The following is a 23,300-nucleotide window of genomic DNA, read 5'->3' on the forward strand; positions in this document are numbered from 1 at the left end:
TGTGCAGAGAGCGATGTAACGTCTGTGTGTGGTTAAAACAATCATCTTCCTCTGTAACAAAAAGGTCTATCTCTGTAGGGATCCTTTCTGTCATGTTGGCACACACTTAGAAGAACAATCTGAGCCTGTCAGTGGAAACAACAAGAACTTTGAGTGGACGACCTTTGACCCATCAAGGATTATGTTGCAGCCATTACAGCCTGTTTCACTGCTGCAGCATGAACACATCTACTGGAGCAAACCCAAAACATTTTGATCTGTAATTAATTTAGACCCAAAATTTGGTTTAAAAAATAAAGCCCAGGTTTAAAACCACAGAATTCCCCTTTAAGTCGTCACACGTTGAAGAAGTTCAGCCGGCAGAGAGAGAACAGAGCACCAGAGGAAGACTTCAGCACATCTGAAGTGAAAGTATAAAAACGGCAGGAGTAGACAGGAGTGTTATCAGCTGTGAAACTACAAATATAAAACTTAGAATCCAGCTATTAATAACAAAACCAGCAGTAAAACAATATACACCAAGCAAGAGTGAAAATAAACGTAGTGCTTCATGAAGTCCTTCAGTTCTTCAGTAACAGCAGGAATGTTTTCAACTAAACATCTGAACATCACCAGAGGAGGATTCAGCTTCATATGTTACACATGTTCTCTCCTTGTAGTGAAACTGAACCGCTTTATTTTGATATGTTTAGTATTTATTATATTTCTTTGTGTTACTTGTTTCACAATAAAACAGATTTATGAGTGCATTCTAACGTCATTGCGTTTAGTTGTAACAGAATTTGCTCTGCAGCTCAGATTTAAACTCAAATTATTCAAACTATTATAAGTTTCGGGCTCTATGATCTCAATGATTAATTAAAAATAATCCCAAAACCACAAAACAAAATGGATTAATCAACAATTAAAGTAATAATAAAAACTGCACAGGAGTTATTCAGCATGGCTGTATTTCATGTGCGCTAACGTTGGATCGACCATCAGCTGACCTGACGCACAGAGCTGCAAAACATGTTGCAGGAAGGAGTTGGGATGAATTTGCCATAGACTGTGTATGAGAGGTGGACGTAGCAACCATGTGGGAAAAGCACCTTAAACCTGCTTTCTTTCTATTGACCATCAGACAGAGTCTATGAGAACATGCTCCTCCTCCTCTCCTGATGTATTCCCTCAGTAAACATGTTCCTAATGAGTTTATGGTCTCAGCCTTTAGTTTCAAGTCTTCTTCAACACAGCATGATGTTCATTTAGTCACTGATGCTCCCATTGAGAGTCACACAGACCAGGAAGAGGGCGGGGTTAGGGCATGATTGACAAAAAGCTACAACAGCAGCAAGTCAACCAGGAAAGAGGCCACACAATGCCTCTCCAACCAATGTCCAAATATGGACACTTCTGCCTCGAGATCACCTCCCCCCAAAAATGGCCGCCCACAAACCAACGGTGGAATTCATGGCAGCTACATCCACTTCTTATGGATAATACAGGACTACATGTCCTCTCATTTTACTGTTGTGTGTTTTGTAGAAGTAGAATTCCTGCTTTATGTAAAACTAAGAGAAACTGAAACAACTCAACAAAAAACAACAACAACAACAACAACAACAACGTGAACAGAGGTGTGAAGGAATGTGAGGTCTTCTTCTATCCCGTCTTCATGTTTCAATCAAAGCATCGTCACATCTTCAAGGCTCAGCAGTAAATTCAGGAGTCCCTCCCTCCTCAAACTGCTTCCTGAGAACTCGTCTCCACACTTTCAAAGTAAAAGTCTACATGGCAGTGAAGCAGGAATCTCTGTGGCGGCGTCCCTCCTGCCCGGCTCAGGCGTAGAAGACCAGTTCGGGGATCTGGCCTCCCTGCACTCCGGTGCCGTTGGTGCTGTCCGACGAGCACTGGAACTGGAAGGTCACTTTCCCACACTGCACCTCCGTCATGCCCTCCTGGCCGAAATAGCTGAGCTCGTTGCCGTCCAGCACAACACTGGCTGTGTAGAAGGTGTCGGGCTCGATCTGCACCGGGTAGTCGAAGGACACGGGGAAGGTGCTGCTGGAGCCGTCCGAGAAGTACTTGATGATCTTCTGGGCCATCGGCACACCCTGACGCTTCAGCTCGATCTTGGCGCTGTACTCTGCCGAGCCGCAGCTGGAGCCGTACAGGCCGAAGCCGGCGATGAAGACTCGTTTGTCCACAGCAAACTGGATGCTGTCGCAGCGGCCGCGGTACCGCCACTGGTTGCTCCTGTAGGCACAGGACTGGAAGCGGTGGCAGCGCTGCGGCGACAGGCCTTTTCGAGGTTTGGTGCAGAACAACAGGTCCGGCTTGTTGGCGGCGGTGTACCACAGGAAGATGTCGTTGGTCTCATTGAGTGTGAGCACACCAGACTGCGCTGCTCCGTTGGCGAAGTCCTCCAGTGCCATGGTGGGGATGCGGATCAGGTAGATGGCCTTCCCCAGCATTAGACGCTTGTTCTCGATGGTTGGTGTCAGGTCTTGTCGTTGACACTCGGCCTCTGCCCAGTTCAGCGCGGCCTCGAACACCACCATCTCTTTGGCGTTGAGCGTCTCCCGCCGCAGGATGCTCTCCAGCGTCTGGGTGTCGATGTCGCAGAAGCCTTCAGAGCGCAGAGCGAGCTCGGCCTGAGCGTCGATCACCTCCCAGCAGCGCTGCGTCAGGTCGGGCTCCTCGAACAGGCAGCTCTGAGACAGCAGCACGCAGGCGTTCTTGGCGCTCAGACTCGTCTCCAGGAAGTTGACACAGGCACGAGCCAGGTGAGGCACGATGTACTTTTTGGCGGCGTAGAGGGTGGCGAGCACTGTGTCAGCACACAGGTCGATCTCATCACAGTAGATGTACCTGAGAGGGAAGTGGGCAGGGTCAGCTTGAGGCACTGCCTTCACTTAAGAATAGTTATCTCATATTGTATTCATGAAAACATTAAATGCAGACAGTACACACAGCTGAGTGACAGTCCACAAACAGTGAATGAATCAGGGGACAACTTACTTCAACATGGCCAGGAACGAAGGAGGCTCCACGTCAGGGATCCGGATCTCGTCCTGATCCTCGGCCAGTTCTCCATAAAACATGGCGTGGAACACGGAGCTGCCGACGGCCAGGACGTACTGAGAGAGAGGAACAACATGAGGGACAAGACTGACACTGACACAAACCTGACTGCCGTGCCCCGCAGACTCACACTACATTCGATTTTTAAAACTGAACTTTTTAGTAGTATTTGTTCTGACAGGAGAAATGTAAAACAGACCCGAGTTACTGTCTGCAGAAAACCAAGCAGAGATTTCCTGAGCATCATCATCGGCTCTGATCCCAGATCTGCTGCATGTGAGGGGTTTTACCTTATGTCCAGGGACTCGCTGTGTCCCGCCGGGCGGCCCAACCACAAAGTGAACATCTGCCATCATCTCATTGTTGAACATGACTGAATTCCTGCAAAGACACAGAATGAGTGACTTCAACAAGAACAAGGGAACAAAACATGCTCATCTTGTGGTACAAACCAAAAGCCCCCTCCTCCTGGGTCAGTACCAGGCACTGGAACTGAACCGTTTTTGATATTTGCAGTGGAAGTCAAAGTGACGGTGATGATTCAGTACAATCTCCAGTTAACGTTGAGGAATGGGCTTCTTTGATGGTAACATGCAGGACATCTCTGATATTTGCCACCAGGGTGTAGTTATACAACTTTAAACAGCAGAAATAAATCATGTTGGTAATGTTGTGAATACTTAATATGAGTGCCGAGGCGTTGGTTGTATCTCACAGTGCATGGAGAGCTGCTTTCCAGACAGACATTTAATGAGACTATACATACCAGTATACAAGTATAGAAACCTGATCAAAACCAGTCTGCACAGATCTGGAACAGGACACCTGTCACTGTGGTGTCTTTATTAAAGCTGACTGTCTGAGAACATGACACCCTCCTCAGCCTACACGATGTCTAACTTCAGACTCACCTCTCACGGATGGTCGGGTACAGGCCCTGCCAGTTGCAGCAGCTCTGTGCGGCGGAGCTGATGTTGTTGTTGGTCAGGTTCTGCTGCTGGTACTGCTGGATGGAGGAGGTGGTGCTGCTCGCTGAGGCGGAGGAGACCAGCTTCTTGGTGGGATACAGCTCTGCAGCCATTATCTTCCAGTCAGACAGCAGGCCGGGTCATAGCAGATCCGGAGCCGGACTTAACTGCTGCTGCCCGGCAGAGTGTCTAGAGCACAGCACAGAAATGTACTTTACATCCAGACACTGAAAATAGCAACCAAACTTCATTTAAAATCTCATGATTTTACGCTCCTGGTGAGCTAACTTGGCGTTAGCCTAGCCAGCCACAAATAGTCATAGTCCTTTATTACAACAGTTCGTTACCGTTACAACGGTCAACCCTTAAGACACTGAAAAAGCTTAGCATTGTGCTAACATGCTATCAAAACATCAGAGTGTCAAATAACAAGTCAACAAGTCGATGTCCAAACCCCGGAGTGTCTTCACAGTCTTAACTTTAGCATGTCTGTGCTAGTGAGTTAGCTGACTAACTAAAAGGTCATTCTGTGAGTTAATTTCGCGGTCAGCGTTGATTTATTAGGTGAATCGATCAGTTTCCACTTACTTCAATGTTCTGCAGACTTAATTATGATCATATCTTCTCAACACGTAGGTAGTTTTTAAGATACTTTACAGACTATCGGTTCAGCTTTGTTTACAGTAGCTAACAAGCTTCTTCAGCTAATGTTTACGGCAGCAGCAACTCATTAACGGCGCGCTGCTGCCACCTGGAGGCCGGACATCAAAATGACACCAATTATTGCTGTAAATAACAGTTACTTTTAAGGTTTGGTAGTGTTTTTGCTGTCTGTAGTCCAATGTAAATTCGTTTACACCTTCTGTGTATTATGTTAGATAATAAGCTCTACTCAGCCGTTATAATAACATTTTAACTCATCTGCTATTGAGGCTTGTGAAGGATCTGCTGCCTCAATGCCTTGTCAGATGTAATAAATTAATTTGTTTGTTTGTCCATGTTGTCCTGAGAATAAAAAAGCACGGCACAATTGTGATATACAACATATTCCTTTATTGTTACTGATAAAGCTCACTCTCCCATTTGAAAAATAAAGAACAACAATAAAAAAAAGAAAACAACACCAGTATGAACTTCATGTACAGCCAGATTAGCGTCTATAATCTCTCTGAAATAGTTTCACTGTACACATTAAAGGACAACAATTATTTACAGGCAAACTGACCCTCACAACAGTTTCAGGTTCAGCTCTGCGTTTGGCCACTGACTGACAAAACATAAATGTGACACAGTTCAGCTGCCTACGTCTCTACTGGCTAGTGTTACTGCTGATGTGGCGTGTTTGCACTGTAAGCAGTGCTTTAACGATCCACATTTAAAGTGACATTCAATTATTGGCAAACACGTTGATTCTATTGCTCTGAGAGTGAAATAAAGTAGACAAATGTGAATGGAGTCTGGTGATATTTAGATTTATTGATCATGATTTAATAAAATAAACAAAAAAATGAAGCAAAACCTTGATTTTCCTTAGGATGTTCTTTCATTGAGGTTACCAACAATAAGAAGCAGGAAGAGTTGTAAACGCTTTCTGTTATGCTGTAACAACCACAACAAGCAACCAGACTCCATTCAAAAAAGTCCAAATTCCGTTTGTCACTTAAAGCAGTTTTTAGCATCCCTTTAACATTTCTGTCACCACACATCAATCTTATCCTTTAATTAACCTTGATTTAAACATGGAGTCTCTTTCCAAGGAGACCTGGGAGATTATTCCTCACCTTTTGTTTTATCCTACAACACCTTTAACGTGTCTCATCACAGGCTCTAATTTCACCAGAACTAATGTTCTCTTTCTTAATCTTTTACATTTAGTTTTTTAAGGCCTGATGAAAAATAAGACAGATGTTTCATCTTATTTTCTCTCTTTTTAATCACATTGTTTTTCCTGTTTTGTAACATATAAACTCGTTCTTTTCAACAAATTCCAACAGTCAGATCTAGATTTCCCTCCTGGCTCTGCCAACAGACTCAACGAATGTTCTTCAAACACCCTGAAACTAGTGTGAAAGAGGAATATGCTGCTGGTTGGAAGAAATTAAGTCCACAACCAGACTCCATTCATTTTCTACGTGATTTTACAGAAAGCTAAATTCAAACTGCACCCTTTAACTTTCTCTGAGCTTAATCGTGACACAGAAAACGTTTGATCTCTCGGCTCACATAGAAGAGGATAAATAGTGCGTTCACTTTCACTTTGCGATTAAAATGTCCCTTAATTACACCAGGTTTATAAATAGATCTGCTTTAATACTTAAAAACTGTACACATATCTGTTCATCCTTTTTACATCATTTATGCTAAAAATAAAAGCAACTGGCAAAGTTTCCCACCAGGAACAAATCTGCTTCTCTGAGATGATCATTTGGTAAAAAGCAGAAACAAAGTGTTGTGTAGTGCTGAGAGGTGAAGTCGTGTGTGTGTGTGTGTGTGTGTGTGTGTGTGTGTGTGTGTGTGTGTGTGTGCGTGTGTTCTAACTACAACACCAGAAGAAACCCAGAAGGAATAAACTTCACTTTTCAAGTAAAACAGAAAGTACGTCTTTAAAAAAAATATCTAACTGTATCTTACAAGTCTGTCACCAAACACAAAGTCGTTTAAAAAACTAGTTATCGCTCCAAATAATAATTATTACACAAAATACAATATTTTCAGGCAGTCAGCATATAAAGCATGTTCAGACTTGGAGGCTCTGGGAACTACACGGGTGGTTTAAACCAGCATCCAGTTTTTTGAAACTTATTTAAAACCTTTTTAAAATATCTTGAGGTCTAAATGACTAAACAGTACAAAACGTTTTTGAATTGCTCCAGAAGATTGTTTCAACCAGCAGCAGTGAAACAGGCTGTGACGGCTGCAACGTGATCCTGGGCAAAACACCAGATCAAAGTTCATCGACTAACGGTGTCTGAGAACATAAGAAAGGATCCCTACAGAGATAGACCTTTTTGTTACAGAGGAAGAGGATTGTTTTAACCACACACAGATGTTACATCGCTCTCTGCACACACACCAGACTCCATTCAGAAAAACACTGATTTAAGTTCACAGAACACAGGAGGTGCTGGTCTACTGCTGCGTTGATCAGTTAGTTGGTTGTGTTATTGTTTGACTTTGATGCTTTAAATGGTAAGTTTGGACCTTCACAATATCTGTGTAATACTCAATTACAATCATGGAGTCTGGTGTGTGTGCAGAGAGCGATGTAACGTCTGTGTGTGGTTAAAACAATCATCTTCCTCTGTAACTAAAAGGTCTATCTCTGTAGGGATCCTTTCTGTCATGTTGTCACACACTTAGAAGAACAATCTGAGCCTGTCAGTGGAAACAACAAGAACTTTTAGTGGACGACCTTTGACCCATCAAGGATTATGTTGCAGCCATTACAGCCTGTTTCACTGCTGCAGGATGAACACATCTACTGGAGCTGTTCAGACACTTTTTAGACCCATCAGTCATGTAGATCCAAAATATGTAAAAAAATAGGGCCAGGTTTGAAAACCCCACAATTCACCTGGAAAGAGTGATTTTACAACAAAAGAAGCTAATTAGCATTAGCAAAACAGGTTTATTAGTGACCATTCGTTGTCTTTTCGGGTGAATCTTTTGGCTTAAATTCGGTGTTTAAAGTAGAAATAAATACAAAATATAGAATTAAGACAAAGAAAAGAGAAAAGCTTCACTGCGGCTTCTTTCAGCGCAGTTCGTCAGGATGTTTCATCTATAAATAAACGATAAAAGCAGCAGGTTTTCAATCGAGCCAAGCATAAACAACGTCGACCGAAACCACTGAATCTGAAGAGATTCAGCCCAAAGTATTTTACAACCCTGTGAGAAGAAGCCAAACATTTACCCTTTAACTGGTCGAGCAACAACTTGAAATATTTCAGATGAATTTGTTCGCTTCACTTAGGAAGAAGCTTAATGTGATCTAAACTATCAAAGTGTCACATAACAGCAGAGGTGTTTACAGGAGGAGGCTCTCTACGGTACAAAACATCAGAAACAATGAGTAATTCATTTCAAAATGTCCTGACCTTTGACCTCTTACCTCCTTCATGTGGGGGCGTTAAAGGCTAGAACGATTCCACCTTCTTCAGGATGCAGGCACAACTTAAACTTTCTTTTTTTAAGTGCAGGAAATAAAAACAGCAAAATACTTTAAAAGCCAAAATCCACCGAGTCCTGTGCAGTGAAGGTGAAAGTGCGTGATGATGGATGATAATATTGTTGTGCACGAGAAGAAGTAGAACTGGCCGCTCTTATTGAAAGACCTAAAAGAACGTCTGCTGTGAAGAAAAAAGGCACATTATCATGAACGATATCTGAGAACAGCGACAGACAGGCTGCAGACCGGACACTTCAGGGGGAGTGATGGTGGAGAAGTTTAGACGTTCAAGAAAGAAAAAGATTCCAGCTTTAGTAAAATCTACCGACAGCTCCTGCTTTTATTTGCCATTTCCTGTTTCATTCATCGGCTCATCCAGAGGTGTGTTTGTTTCGGGACCCGGGCCAGCCAAAGTCCGAAGCGGGCGCGGGGTTGGGAGGAATATTTGACAAATCTTTCAGGAGCAGTTTGGATCACTGTCACTTTTATTTCTCTGCTTCCTGATCCAGACTCAGAGGTGGAGGCGAACTCCACCCGTCCTCTGAGCTCCACAGTCTCAACAGCTGCAGATCAGTTTCAGGTCATACGAAGACCTTGGCGAGCGCGTCGGCCCCGGCGCTGCCGATGTAGCACTTGGTCGGGTGGAACGCCACGTCGTGGATCGACTCCTCGAACTTCTTGCGGTGAGCGGTGAACTCCTGGATGCACGTCTTGCTCTCCATGTTCCACAGACGGATCGAGCAGTCGTGACCTGACGGAGAGACACAGGAGGACATTTGGTATTATTAAACCTGGGCCCTACTTTTGATTAAAGGTACAGAAAGTGTGTGACTGTCTCCAGTAGATGTGTTCATCCTGCAGCAGTGAAACAGGCTGTAATGGCTGCAACATAATCCTTGATGGGTCAAAGGTCGTCCACTCAAAGTTCTTGTTGTTTCCACTGACAGGCTCAGATTGTTATTCTTAGTGTGTGACAACATGACAGAAAGGATCCCTACAGAGATAGACCTTTTTGTTACAGAGGAAGATGATTGTTTTAACCACACACAGACGTTACATCGCTCTCTGCACACACACCAGACTCCATTCAGAAAAACACTGATTCTACTGCTGCCTCGAGAGATTAGTTTGTTTGTGGGTTTGTGTGTCTTTAGTGTTTAAAATGACAAGTATAGATCCAATACAATATTAACACCCTATAACAGAGAAAAACACCCCCCCCCTGAGGCAGAGGTAGACCTGCAAGTGTTCTGAGAGGTAAAATTCCTGCTTTTGTTAATGGAGTCTGGTGGCTTTGAAGAGAGCTCTAATTTTACCTCGCAGAACATCAGAGTTTCTGATCCACCCCTGCCTTGTTTCAATCTGCGCGTTGCCTGACGCGGTCTCGGTCTGGATCTAATCATGGACCTAATACTATTTATTTTTTACTTACAGAATAAAATAAAGACTTTGTGTTGATCTAATCGGACGTGTCGACCTTCATTTGTTCGGACGTGAAGATAACGCCATTTTTACAGTTTACAATGTTCACCATAAACAACTAAAAAGGTTATCTAGCTGTGGATTTGTTTATGTTGCTGCTGCACGCCTCTCTGATATCGTAAAGAAAACATACAAACCCAACATTTGATTAATCTCTGACAAATGTTTCAGACTGTTATCAATAGAAAACCACATTAAATGTTATTTCCAGTGTTGCCAGATCTGACTGACCCGAATTATAACCTCGCCAGAAACTTGTGTGAAACCGTAAAACCGTTACATACGTAACAGTGAACAGATCATGAGCACGCAAAGCTTCATGTCTGCATCAAATGACCAGATAAATGTGCGGAGAGAAAGAGTGCAGTTACACAACCAAATACACAAACTGGTGTCGTGGTGAAACCAAGTGAAATACTGCCACGAAATGTGACACCAAAATCCAACCTATTTAAAAACTAAAGGATTACGGAGGAAAGGAACCGCCAAGATCAAACTGAACAAATTACAGATATAAATAAATGAATACGCCATTAAAATATTAAAAAATAAGGCATTATTTAGGCATTGATTAATGATACAATGTGACTTCAATAGATATTTCTGATTGAAGAAATGTACAAAGAAAATGTATGTCACATTGTCAGTGATAATGACGTCAAAGTAAACAGGTCCTCCTTAATTCACAGGGTTGGATACAACTGGTGTCAATCAAATGGGTAATCAGTGAGTGAGTGGAAACCACCAAATCTGACGGCTTGTTTGGGGCTCATGTTGCCTCATGTTGACAGAAGCAGCACAAAATTCATCCACCAGCCTACGCTCATCAAACGAGGGATGGAAACCCGCCCAATCTGGCAACACTGGTTATTTCTAACTTTGAAACACGTGAGACGGCGTGTAGCAGAGTACTCACTTCCAGACATGAGGTACAGTCCGTTTGGATCCACAGCGAGACTCGTCACAGAGTCCAGGTGGGCGACCATCGAGTGGATCAGCTTCCCTGAAATTAAACAAATTAATCGACTCTTTTATTGTTGTTTAATGATTTATTAAAATATAAAATATAATGAATCACAGCATCATTCACTCCCTCAGTCGGAACCAGAAGACACATGTGTACCTGCCTATGACATTGTTTGAAGTGAAGAGTCGATGGACAGAAATGTGAATGCATGTTCTCGTCAAGTCTTAACCGTGAAGTTTTTCTATCAAGCTGGGAAATGAGAAGCTGACCAGGGCGGTAACTAATGCGTCTAACCAACCCACCGGCTCGGCTTTAGCTATAACTAGCCGCCAATGCTAGCAGCCTGTCACCACTCGATCTGTGCATCCTGTCCTATCATTAGTGCACATTTGCAACGAGCGAGATGCCTCACTCTTCATGTGTGAAGATGGTGTAGTGTTCCTTTAAACGCTCCTCAGCGGCAGCCTGCTGCTGTTAGCGGCGGAGGTTTGGGTGTCCGTGTTACCTGTGTTGTTGTCGAAGAACTGGATGTGTCGGTCCTCCTGAGCTGTGATGGTGATTGGCAGCGTGGGATGACTCAGCACTTTGTTGATCTTGCAGGGAGCTTCTGTGAGGGGGCGGCCGTGAGAGAGACGACATTAGCATTTCATACCGACAGTCAGAGAGACACTTCAGCTAACAGAGACGACGGGAAGGAGAGACACCAAGAAAGAGTCCTGACTTTCTATCACGGTCAACATACAGTCACATCAAACAAACTCTGCTTCCTCACTGTTCTGTCTTCTGATTGGTCGTCTGGTTTACCTGGCGGGCCGGCGGACTCCAGCTTCAGGACCAGCTGCTGCGTCTCCATGTTGAAGAGTCCGATGTGTCCGCTGGTGAAAGACGTCACCATGTGAGCCGGCTCGCAGCTCACCAGGTCCACCGAGGTCGGCACCCCGAGCTCTGAGCACACAGCAGACACCCGTCAGGTGATAACGCACAGAAACTAGGTCTTAAAAGACGGAAACGGAGTAATATTCTTGATTTTATTTAAATTAATTTACTTAAGAAACATTTTTGGAGCAGGATCTAACTAACAGTATCTGACAGTGTGGTTCTTGTACTTTTCCTACAGTAGAGGATCAGAATACTTCACATAGGAGCGCTGGTTTAGCTCATTAGGTAGAACAGGCGCCTCAAATACAAGCAGCAGCTTCACCTCCTGCCCTCGGCCCTTTGCTGCATGTCATCCCTCACCCCTCCTCTCCAACATTTCTGTCTTCAGCTGTCCCATCAATAAAAGCAAAATGGACAAAAAACAAACTTAAAAAAAAGGCTTCCTGACTGTCTCACCTCCTCTTTCGTTGAAAACAGCGAGAGACGGCGCGGTGTCGGCAGCGTTCCACAGCCGCACCGTTCCATCAGCCGAGCAGGAGAGGAGGCGACGGTGGGACGAGCTGTAGGCCAGACCCCACACCGAGTCTGTGTGACCACACAGCGCCCCCCGCAGGACGGAGGACTCTGCAGCAGGTCAGACAGAAAGAGGGGCGGAGCAGTCAGAGAAACATCTTCTGCAGCAGCTTTAATGCAGCTGAATTAAAGCCGGAACGTACCATATGAGTCGTAGGGGTCGATGTTGGGGTTGGGGGTGTTCCAGCTCTGAATGGTGCCGTCCACCCCCCCACTGAAGCACTGCTCGCCGCTGGAGCTCATGGTGACGCACAGCACGGCTCCGCTACAGCAGGAAGGAAACTTTAATAACGACGAGCAGGTTTCTGTTTGCGTGCAATGAAAGGTGAGCGGGGACTTTTCTTTCATCTCTATCCTCTTCAGTTTCAGAGCATGCCCTTTTTATTTTATGTTCATATTGTGAAATGCTTTCCTTCACACGCTGCCCTCACACTCAAACGGTCCCTGCCTGCGTCAGTCACACTGCTTCTGAGTGAAACATACGCCTTGTTGCGGGCGTGTTCCCTTTCCTTTGAGAGCGTCCCGTGCGGGCGGTCTTTAACCGCCCCGTTCTGCCCTCCTCAGCTTGGTCAAATGTTCTTTCTTTCTTTTAGGGAAGATTAAAATGAACTCAGATCTTTTCATGTGTCAGAGAAGCTTCTCAAACAGGTACGCAGGATCTCACCTGTGAGCTCTGAACGTGTAGATGGGCTCCACATCTAAAGCTGCACACCTGGAACGTTATGAACAGAGAAACTGAACAACAGTGAAGCAGAGAAGAAAACTAACATCTGATCGAGTATCTTGTTACAACTACAAATAACGTCTCAGATTTCAAACTCGTGAATAAATACTGCAGCGATGTTTTAAACGCTCACTTCTTGGCGGGCGCCGTCTTCTGCAGGTTCCACAGTTTGAGCGTGTGATCCTCGGAGGCGGTGACCAGGACCGGCTCCACCGGGTGGAAGGCCAGACTCCGCACCGAGTCGAAGTGGCTCCGCAGGGTGAACTTTGGGTTCCAGGTCTTCCTCAGGGCGTCCTGGTTGTTAGCGATCTGAGAGAGGGAGGTGGAAGAGGTACTTAACATCTTTGTACGACTCTGCACGCTGATGGATCTGAGAAGCAGGAAGTCATCTAACCGAGTGCAGACTGGATTTCAAAGCCACGACACATAAAAAACATCTCTGCATATTTGGAGTTTGTATTTGGCTGTAGTTTCTTTAATCTTTTACAAAGACCGATCAGAGTTTCAGGAGAACCGACCGTCTCTCAGTCTGAGCTGCAGTTTTCTTGCTGTAGTCTCAAAAAAAAAAGGTTCAATAAATGAGGAAAACTTTTCTCAAAAACTCAACTAAAGGGAAAGTTATTCATTTAATCTTTGTCTGAACTATTCCTTCCAATAAAAAGTATTTTGGTCTTACGACAGAAGTGAAATCACAGAATGAAAAGGTTGAATTGATAAAAATCAAGGAGATGATCCGCTCTCATGTCTGTACAGAAAACATAAGGCCGCAGATATTCTTGCTTTTTAATGTTCGCGTACGCAAACGTCTGCGTCATGAACGGAACTGTTCTCATACTTGTCTCTGCACGACGCGTGCTACTGGAGGAGACCTCTAGAGGGCGCAGCAGAGAGCTCAGGCCGTGTGCAGCTACCGTATGTGCAGGATGTAAACAACAGACATGGAGACACGCGAGGAGGTTACTGTGATGTTCACTCTGAGATCACAGCAGGAACAGCTTCTGTGTGTTCAGACAGAACACACCGTCTGCTCCGTCCCCGCTCCGTCTCTCCAACATGTTCCTCCGTGCTCGGACGTAACGCTCCCGGACTTGTTTCCATTTATTTTTGCAGGTTTCCACGACGACTTCTCAAACAGAACTTATCTGTCTGCAGCGGTTTGACAGGCGTGTTTGTCTCTGTGCAGCGGCAACGACACATCGTACAGATGTGGATCATTGTGGACTTGGTTTAGAAGCATCGTTGTCCCTGTTGCTGTGTTGACCCTGTCACACCCCCTCTGCCTCGACACTGCCCCTACTGCTCATGTGACTGTACATGTAGTTAAAAGCAAGCATACCTCTGGCACATGTTTCCTGCTCAGACCTGCTCAGACCTGCTCAGACCTGCAGCTCCCAGCGACTCTGAAGCTCATTTATTGACACTTTATATGTTTTTCTGTTTACAGAAGTGTAAAAATCCTGGTAACATCACAGGGATGATAAGATCCCAGGAAGTCTTAACTGTTGATGAACTAAACTTTCAAAGTAAAATGTTTCATTAAATAGAAAATAAAGTATAAAACAGTCCGAGGCGTGTCGTCCTCTGTGTTCTCGCAGTAACTTTCATTATGACTTATGTAGCTCTATGTGAAGCAGGAGGTGTGGCCTGAAGGGTGGAGTCTGGTTTGTTCTTTTAACTCACATCGTAACCCAGGCTTTCAGCCTCGTTGGCCACCGTGAGTCCGGCCAGTTCTCCCAGTCCGAGCTCGTTGGAAACCGCCTCGTCCACCCGGCCCAGGATGAACGACTTCCCCGAGGACGGCAGGAAAGTCATCGCTTCTACAGAGACACAAAACAGGAAGCTGGGGTCAGAAAAACCTCCTCCAGTGGTTAAGTGTTAAAAGAAGATGCATGTTGTACGGTCTGAACAGCGAACAGAGAGGGAGGGCAGCTCACCGTCTTCAGGCCGACCGACTTCGTGCTCATTGAGTCGGGGTACGCTGGGGCGGGAGGGGGGCGTGACAGGCGGCTGCATGGAGGGGAGCTCCTCAGCATCCCGCAGGTTAGCCAGCATGTCCTGGAGCTTAGACCGGTTTGGTCCTGGAGGAGGAGGAGGAGGAGGAGGAGGAGGAGGAGGAGGAGGAGGAGGAGATTGTAGACACAAGTGAAAGGAGGAAAGAGAAACACGGAGGAGGCCGGGGAGGAACGATGTGAAGAAAAGGAGTTTGGGAGAGAGAGATGACAAACAAACGTTAGCAAAGTGTTGTCAGAAAAAGAGAACAACATCAGCATGAAGGATGGAAATGAAGCAGCAGATGTTTGCAGCAGCAGCAGCAGCTCTGCAGAGGACCGAACGGAGGAGATGAAGGGAAATAAAAGAGGAGAAACAAAGTGATGTAAACAGAGGAATAAGAAGAATCTCTGCAGGAGGAACAGATGGAATGTAGCAGCAGCTGTTTGAGGAAAGACATGACCAAACAAACGGGGAAATCATCAAGATCAATCAGCAACAACTAAACTAAAGTATTTGTCAGGGAAAAAGGGAGTGAGAAAACATAAAAACCAAAGAGAGTCAGAGGAGGAGAAACAAAAAGAGAGTGAGGAGAGGAGGAGCTGCAGGCCTCAGCAGGACTTACTCTTCACCCCCTTCTTGCCCTTGCGCTCCTTCCTGTACTGCTCCTTGAGCTGGGCGATCAGTCCCTGGTCCACGTCCCAGGCCAGCTCACCCAGAGGAGACTCTTCCTTCTCTACAGGCCGGCGGGGGGAGGAAGAGGGGGAGGGGGAGGAGGGGGAGGAAGGGAGGTGAGGTAGAAACCTGTTGTGAGTGTCTGGATGCATTACAAACGTATCCACCAACTGATAAACGAAGTGAGGCAGGCGGGACGAGGAGGACAGGTTGAAGAGGGACATGTCTTTGTTTACGTCCTGTTTCCTGTAGTTTCAGAGTTTATCCGTTTGTGATGATTTGACTCTCTCGACTTTTAGTCCATGAGGCCTCAAACACAACCAGCTTCTGGTGAATATGTACACGTTAAAATGTTTGAATAAATATTTAGATCTTTGTTTTCATTTTCTTTTTCTTTCTGTGAGGAAAGTTTGCAGATCAATCTCATGTCTTTGTGCTCGCATAGAGCTGGAGTACGGAAGCGTTAGCGTAGCTTAGCATAAAGACTGGAAGCAGAGGGAAACTGTTAGCCTGGTGTTCGCAGGACTATTTTTCAACTTTGGACAGAGCCAGGCTAGCTTTTTCAACCTGCGTCTCGTCTTCATGCTAAGCTAAGCTAGCATTGTCCTGTCTCCAGTGAATGATCCTCCCTGTTTTCCAAATATAAATCTATAACCTGCTAACTGAGGACAAAACTACACGAATAACAACCAAATTAAAATATTGTTAGTTTATCCTGATAATAAATAATAAACACATGAATAAGAATTTCAAACATAATTCTTTTTCTCTGCTGAGGCTCCGACCATCATCGACACAACAGACTCGAATGTTCTTCGACTGTCAAACAGACGAACATGAAACACACCAGGAACACATGAAATCCATGTTTCAATGTGGAACTGAGACGAAAACTACAAAAGCTGAGATCAAAACAAACTCATTAAAATAACATCTCATTAAACAACATGTAATGAACTTTGTTCGTCTGCAGGTCTGGAGGTGAAATGTTAACGCAGGAGAAGAAGAAGAAGAAGATTTTAAAGTCTCTGCAGCGAACAGAAACCGAGACAAACACCAAAACAAAACAAAGATGGCGTCTACGTGAAGCACCTGAAGGCACCGCAGTCAATAACCATTCAAATGCATCCTACAGGTAAAGGTAGGCACAGCAGCCGTGCAGATACGAACATGTTTATGTCGCCTCCTACAGGTAAGGAGAGGAACAGCTCGTTTATCGTGATGCTTGTGCCTCCTGCAGGCGACGACATAAACCTGCTTCACAGCTGCTCTGTGTTCTTTTAAAGATAATAAAAACCAATATGACGATGCTAACATGCTAAGCTAAGTTGGTGAATATGATGAATATGACTGGAGAATGGATCTTCACTGTCAGCATTTTAGCAGCTAATATTAGCATTTAGCAAAAAAAACCGCCAGGGCGGCTTAATGCCGGCGCTGCTTGGTAAAATGTAAACTGACAGGCTGCATGACGGTGGAGCTTTGCGAGAGTGAGGAAGGAGTGAGCGAGTTACAGGTAAACCGGAAATGTCACCGGACGACCTGGTGAACGATTGTAATGAACGAATCATTCAGCTGAACGAGATCCGAAGATCCGGGTCGCTGAAGTGAACGAGAGCTGCCGTCTCTTTCCACTACGCTGAGGAACAGAGGCGTCGGGATAGATTTTTTCAGACTTTTGATTGGCCTCGATTCTTCTTCTTCTTCTTCTTCTTCTTCTTCTTTGCCTGACCGGGTTATATCGCCGCCTGTTGGTGTGGCGGTCTCATGACAGTGTTTCTGTTGTGTTTTTGCGTTTTCATCATTTGGACGGGATTTTTTTGGGAACAAAGGAGACAAAAACTGTTTTCAATAACACCTGTGTGTAGACACGGCGCAGGTTTCACACACAGGATGCAGCCTCACAAATGTCACAATTTTACCTTTTAATTACATAGATTTCAAAAAAATCTGAAATATTTGTCGACTTTCGATATTTACCGACTTCATAGTAAAACTTTAAATTTAATCCCCATCAATGGAAAAATGCATTCACAACATTTTTGCAAATAGAGGATTTAATATTTAGAGATGTTTTATTCTTTATTTTTTTTAATCTTTTTTTATCAACACTAAGGTGGTTCAACTGTGAAGTGCAAAAACCTGCTGCTGTACCACACTTTGCCTGCAGGTGGCACAACTGTTAGACTTGCACATGCAGTGTCTTTCTTTGCCTCTGGGAGGCGACATCAACATGTTTTCATTTGCAGGTTTGACTGATGCTGCCGTTTCTCTCCCTTGCTGTAGAGGAGAATAGGGATTGGTCTTAAAGGACTGAACGGCTCCCTCTTGTGGAGAACTGAAAGTACAAGTATTCATCTCTGCTGTGAAACAGAGAGAGAGATTTTGCTGCAGAGCTTCCCAAAGATTCAGACCAATAAAAAAAAAGAACGCCTTCAACTTTTCCTGACAGCTGAAATGTGATAAAAATAAACATGGCGTGCAGATGGTCACTGGGTAAAGATGACAAACATGCAGAAATCACTGAGGGGGAGTCTGCAGGACGGAGCGCTGCCATGATAACAGCGAGCTGAGACAAAGACAGCATCTCATCATCCTTCCTGGTAGCCCGGGGCGACTGGCGTGTTGGGTCGAGGAGGTGGCGTGGGTTCAAGAAGAAAAGACTCAGAAATGACAAATGTGTTTCGTAATGCAGCGGCACGCAGCCAAACGCAGAGGCTGTTCACTCTCCTTTCATGTGTTCACTGAGCTTTATCATAACTGTCTGATGGGAAACAAGCAGGATTATTATTTAGCTTCACAATAAGAAGACACAGCTGCTGAAAACTGAGAAATCCAGAGAGGAAAAATAAACGTTTCCTCTTCTCCGGCTTTAACACCTCGATAAGAGAGTGCGAGCGCTGCATTGAGTCAGCACTCCTTTACAACTATCTGGACTGTGAAGTGTTGAGTCACAGACTGCGTGGGGTTTGCTTTTTGTCATTGGCCGAACGACACTGAATGTGTTGCTAAGTAACAAGAGGAAAAGGGGGATTTTGTGCAAACTGCGGGGGAAGACGGGTCACCAGCTGGAAACTTTATTTTGTTAAGAGTTTTATATATAGAGAGGAAATGTGTCGGTGTCGGAGCGAAGCCTTGTGCGCACAAGGACACCCAACAGATATTTATGCAAATTAACAGATTTCAGGTTATACAGGAACTATATATATATTTATTTCTGCCCACTAACTGTCCTGTATCCACTTGCACTTCTACACTGTGTTGGTACACTGAAATAATTAATCGCACCTGGCCTCGGGATCCCCCAGGTGGAGCTGTAAATGCTGCTATGGAGAGGGACGTCTGGGCTAACTTGCTGACCCTGCTGCCACCGCGGCCCGACCCCGGATAAAATGGATGGATGGAAATTTGTCGAAAGGCATTCAGTGCCAACTGTGCTGTGCTTAGATTTATTAATGAACTCTACTCTCTCAGCATGTTTACTGGAGATTAAATGAATAACACCAGAGTACATTCAAATGAGAAACATGGTCAACACGATACTTAAAATTTTACTCTTTTGTTTTGTGTCAAACACGCTCACGATCTACAGTCAGTGTTCAATTTCAGAGACGTCGTCCACACTTTCAAGACTCATTTTTTTAAGACCAACAATTATATTCTACCTTTTAAATAAGACCATGTCGATTAAATTATCACAATTAAATTCAATAAAATGCCTTTCAGACTGTCAATAAATCATTTACCGTCAAAGTGAGGTCTATTCATAGATCAGCAGCTGGATGACAGCTCTGGTAACGTGCAGACCTTCGTCCTGTGTTTCAGTAACACAGTAAGCGGCGCCGTCTGCTGTTAAGAACGTATATTGACATTAAAAAGTCTGGACCTCGAATATAAGACGATCCCACTGTTTTAGATGTCTTATATTCAGACTAATACTGTATTCTTTTATAATATATTTCAGATTTTAGAGGAATTTTCAGTGTGGTGTGCTTGTATATAATATTGATAGCTCGACCTTAAAAAAAACAAAGGCGGTGTGTATGTGTACCTAACTCTATAAATACACTGACAGTAGACTTAGGAGCATCATTGGCAGTGTGTGAAGTTATTTCCACATGTAGTTATCCGGTTTGCATGCTGAATCGGCACAAGAAACTGCAGTCTTCTGAAGAGGAGTACCACAGGGCACTATACTAGGTCCTCTTTTTTATCTTTCAAATTATTTAAAAAGAGATATTTGATTCAAGTTTTTAAATGATGTCATAAAAACAGTCAATTTAGCTGCGTTTCCAACTGGGTCAACTAATCGCCAACCAATCACTCTTCATTTGGAGCCTCTCAGACAAAAACAAGCACTTTTAGTGGACGTACTTTGAATGGGCGCATTCACTGCGAGGATTATCACTTGAGCAACACTTTTCTCACAAATAGAAAAACTGGGCAAAGAATTCCCCTTTAAGACAAATCACTATGTTTGACAGCTGGACAGTGAAGTCGGAGAGTTCAGAGAGCATGCAGGAAAAAGAGAGGGCATCTACACAGGTTTCCCCGTAGGAATTCTTCCATTTAAAGAAGAAACTGGAGGTTCCTTTATCAGTCTATAAAATCATCACAATGTGGCTCAGTGAACCTCGATGATTAGTCATGGAGAGCTAAAAATGATTACCAGGAATGACCTGCACACTTCGTCCTCCGGGATTCACATGTGATCATAAACATCATAATGTCTCAGTGCCCTGCCGTCTCACCCCACTCTCCGCTGTCCTCCCCACTCCGGGACTCAGGTGATCCATCCAGCTCGTCTGGACTCGCAAGGAAGTCAAAACCCTTCAGAGCCTCCTCTGTGTCAGGGTCGTCGCTGAGGTCAGAGGTCGTGGAAGAAGGTGTGGACGACTGTTTCTTCCTCACCATCTGTTAAACGTTATAAACATGACAAAGATTATTCAGAATGTTGCAGAACATCAGACAGGAAATGAATGTCTGGTCTGCTAAAAAATGTGAGCAGAACACAGATGCTGACGTGATGGACTGTTTAGTACGTTTACGACCAAACTTCCAGGAATTTCAGTATTATTAAACCTGAGCCATATTTTTACTTATTAAAGGGACAAAAGAGCTTCAGATCATTTTGGAGTTGTCACTGTAGATGCTTCAGCCTGCAGCCCTGCTAGGGGCTGTAAATGCTGCAACATAATCCTTGATGGGTCAAAGGTCGTCCACTAAAAGTTCTCGTTGTTTCCACTGACAGGCTCAGATTGTTATTCTAAGTGTGCGACAACATGACAGAAAGGATCCCTGCAGAGATAGACCTTTTTGTTACAGAGGAAGATGATTGTTTTAACCACACACAGACGTTACATCGCTCTCTGCACACACACCAGACTCCATTCAGAAAAACACTGATTTAAGCTCACAGGACATGGGAGTTGTTGGTCTACTGCTGCCTTGCTTGGGTAGTTAGTTTGTGTTACTGTTTGACTTTATTGTTTGAAATGGTTCATTTGGATAATATATTATTTGTATAACAGACAATTACACATAAAAACTAACTACCAACCTTTGTGATCTGTGAGGTTAAATCAGTGTTTTTCTGAATGGAGTCTGGTGTGTTTGCAGAGAGCGATGTAACGTCTGTCTGTGGACGGACTTTAATCAGGAGTATTTGCCCCAAAGGATTACACTGCAGCCATTACAGCCCGTTTTGCACCCGTTTGGCAGCTTAAGAAATCTACTGAAGCAATTCCAAAACTGTTTACACTTCCATCACTCTACTAAACAAACAGCCTGCACAACATAATGCTTTAGCAGGAGGGTTGTTCCACTATTGCGTTTTACTGCCATGTGGTATCTTACTGTATTTATTGATATTTGCTGTGTCACTGGTTTGCCACAGTGACACAGTCTTTTTTATTTTGACAGTGGGCATGTTATTGTATGATTGTATGTATTGTATGATTGGTATGATGAATGTATTGATTGTGAGCAGCACTGCACTTATGTCCATGACAAATTTCCCTCCGGGGACAATAAAGTTTATCTTATCTTATTAGTCATTTAGACTCAAAAACGTGTAAAAATAGTACCCATGTTTAAAATGAGCACATTTAAAGGGTCAGGATCACAGAATAAGGACCTTGTCTTGTTGTAAGAAAACAGTAATACTCCCGAGTGTGTTCATGTCTTACAGCAGCCAGGTCTAAGATGGTCTTGTCTTTTCCTTCGCTGTCCTCCTCCTCGTCATCGTCGCTGAACTCAGCTGCAGCGCTCTCTATGAATTTAAAGGCCTCCAACACGGTGGCCGAGTCGGACATGTCGGGTTTACTGGAAAGAGAAGAGGTCAGTCTGCTATTAAAAGCAGAAAGATGATTAAAGAACTGGAAACGTGTCACACAAGAGACACTCTGAGCATAGGGTCAGCTTACTTCTTTCCAGGGTTGTCTGTGAGCAACACTTTTACTCTGATAACAGTGTGTGAGGGGAGAATATTATTACAGTCTAGAATCGTAGTTATCGCCATCCGTCCCGTACCTGACCATGCCGCTGTCTTTGAGCGAGGACGGCTCGGTGCCGTTCACCATGGGTTCGGCTTTGGTGTCTGAAGGCTTCTCTCCTGAGTCTCCGGTGAGGCCGAGCAGCGCTCTAACTCTCTGAGACTTCACATCCAGGATGGTGTCTGTGTAGCCGACCTCCTGCAGGTATCTGAGGAAGGAGACAGGAGACAGGAGAGAGGAGGGTCAGGAGTCAAATTAAGAAGGGGTCACCATCTTACCCTCACTCTCTATTCTCCACTGCGTCTATAAAAACAAGGCTGAACACGGCCCTAAAGAAGAGATGAAGCATGACCTTACCTGATAACTCCATCCCTGCATCACCTATGAATGTTTAGACGAGGCTTACATCTGGTTATTTGTTGGGCTGTGTATGTACGCAGGAGATAACACAGACAGGTAACACAGATATTTTTACTTTCTCTTCTTGTTTCCATAATTATCCAGATCCGGAAATTACCAAAAGAAAATTCCGGTTGAATTTATCCGCAGAGGAAGAGCCAAATGAAGTAAACAAAACAAGCAAACAAAAAAAGCGAGATCATATTTGCCATATAAGAAGAGTCCATCCACTGCATTCAAGAAATCCCACAATCCCAGCGGGCCCTGAACGCCCCTCTTCATTCTGTTTCTCAGCCTCTTCCTTTGGTGCCATGCTGTACCCGCTGAGCTACACAACACCACAGTTATATCAATGGAGCAGCCTCTTTAAAGGGCAATGCCACCAATTTTACAGATTTAGATCCACAGTACATGTTTGTTCGAGGAGCTGCAGCAGGAAGCACAGAGGAAATATAAACATTTCAAATTACACTGGCAGGAAAACAAATACGGTTCTGCTCAGTAATGCTGACCTGTGACTTTTCTTACATTAAACAAGTTTCACCTTCATTTTATCTGTTAAAAATGTCACCATGACGACTATCTGCAGCATTTCGTGGCTCCACAGAGTCACAGTGAAGCTATTTGACATCACAGTCTGACACGACCAATTCAACTCTTCTGTCTGATTCGGAGTTTAGGTTAAGAAGTAATGCGTGCTCACAAACGTTAGTATTACCATCCTAAAGCAGATCAGTAAACTTTGCAGGAACACGTTAACCATCAGAATTAAATCAGAATTTAGACCCAAAAGAAGTTCAAACTCCGTACTGTACCTTCACCCTGAGACAGCAGAAAAGCAGGAGCGTGCCGACCTGAGAGCAGCGGTTAATGGAGAGGTGTTATCCTCAGCGGACGGAGGATTTTATTCTGAATA

At 44.3% G+C, this 23,300-nt stretch overlaps 2 protein-coding genes across 3 annotated transcripts in view; both read right to left on the reverse strand.

Annotated features, from left to right (window-relative positions):
* Nucleotides 1-130: 130 nt before the first annotated feature.
* btbd3a (BTB (POZ) domain containing 3a) lies at nt 131-4,705 on the reverse strand. 2 transcript variants are annotated; one of them, XM_069665594.1, is made up of 5 exons: nt 4,623-4,705; nt 3,978-4,223; nt 3,357-3,447; nt 3,004-3,122; nt 131-2,853 (listed from the first exon to the last, which is right to left on the reverse strand). In XM_069665594.1, the coding sequence occupies exons 2-5, from the start codon at nt 4,145-4,147 to the stop codon at nt 1,821-1,823; spliced, it is 1,413 nt and encodes a 470-aa protein (XP_069521695.1). In that variant the 5' UTR covers nt 4,148-4,223; nt 4,623-4,705; the 3' UTR covers nt 131-1,820. The 2 variants fall into 2 exon arrangements, with proteins under 2 accessions (XP_069521695.1, XP_069521696.1); XM_069665595.1 differs by lacking the exons at nt 3,978-4,223; nt 4,623-4,705 and adding an exon at nt 3,519-3,835.
* Nucleotides 4,706-7,379: 2,674 nt separating this feature from the next.
* Nucleotides 7,380-23,300, reverse strand: part of strn (striatin, calmodulin binding protein) — a 42,918-nt gene continuing 26,997 nt past the window's right edge. Inside the window, exons 5-18 of the mRNA XM_069666277.1 lie at nt 22,023-22,193; nt 21,680-21,815; nt 20,243-20,405; nt 15,442-15,552; nt 14,762-14,905; nt 14,508-14,644; nt 12,961-13,136; nt 12,768-12,815; nt 12,247-12,368; nt 11,987-12,154; nt 11,456-11,596; nt 11,157-11,258; nt 10,601-10,687; nt 7,380-8,953 (exon numbers count right to left, since the gene is read on the reverse strand). Coding sequence (XP_069522378.1) covers nt 8,784-8,953; nt 10,601-10,687; nt 11,157-11,258; nt 11,456-11,596; nt 11,987-12,154; nt 12,247-12,368; nt 12,768-12,815; nt 12,961-13,136; nt 14,508-14,644; nt 14,762-14,905; nt 15,442-15,552; nt 20,243-20,405; nt 21,680-21,815; nt 22,023-22,193 — 1,876 coding nt within the window. The 3' untranslated portion in view covers nt 7,380-8,783. The remainder of the gene's footprint in view (nt 8,954-10,600; nt 10,688-11,156; nt 11,259-11,455; nt 11,597-11,986; nt 12,155-12,246; nt 12,369-12,767; nt 12,816-12,960; nt 13,137-14,507; nt 14,645-14,761; nt 14,906-15,441; nt 15,553-20,242; nt 20,406-21,679; nt 21,816-22,022; nt 22,194-23,300) is intronic.

The sequence above is a fragment of the Semicossyphus pulcher genome, unplaced genomic scaffold (assembly GCF_022749685.1).
Source record: "Semicossyphus pulcher isolate SPU_LCO1_2020_fin unplaced genomic scaffold, fSemPul1.0.p SCAF_17, whole genome shotgun sequence".
Taxonomy (NCBI): domain Eukaryota; kingdom Metazoa; phylum Chordata; class Actinopteri; order Labriformes; family Labridae; genus Semicossyphus; species Semicossyphus pulcher.

What these genes read in the sequence shown, in the direction of transcription:
- btbd3a (XM_069665594.1), bottom strand. Translation starts at nt 4,147, where the DNA reads ATGGCTGCAGAGCTGTATCCCACCAAGAAGCTGGTCTCCTCCGCCTCA. An exon ending in TACCCGACCATCCGTGAGAG is followed by an intron (nt 3,448 to 3,977) that starts GTGAGTCTGAAG and finishes GTGTCTTTGCAG; the next exon opens with GAATTCAGTCATGTTCAACA. An exon ending in TCGTTCCTGGCCATGTTGAA is followed by an intron (nt 2,854 to 3,003) that starts GTAAGTTGTCCC and finishes CTTCCCTCTCAG; the next exon opens with GTACATCTACTGTGATGAGA.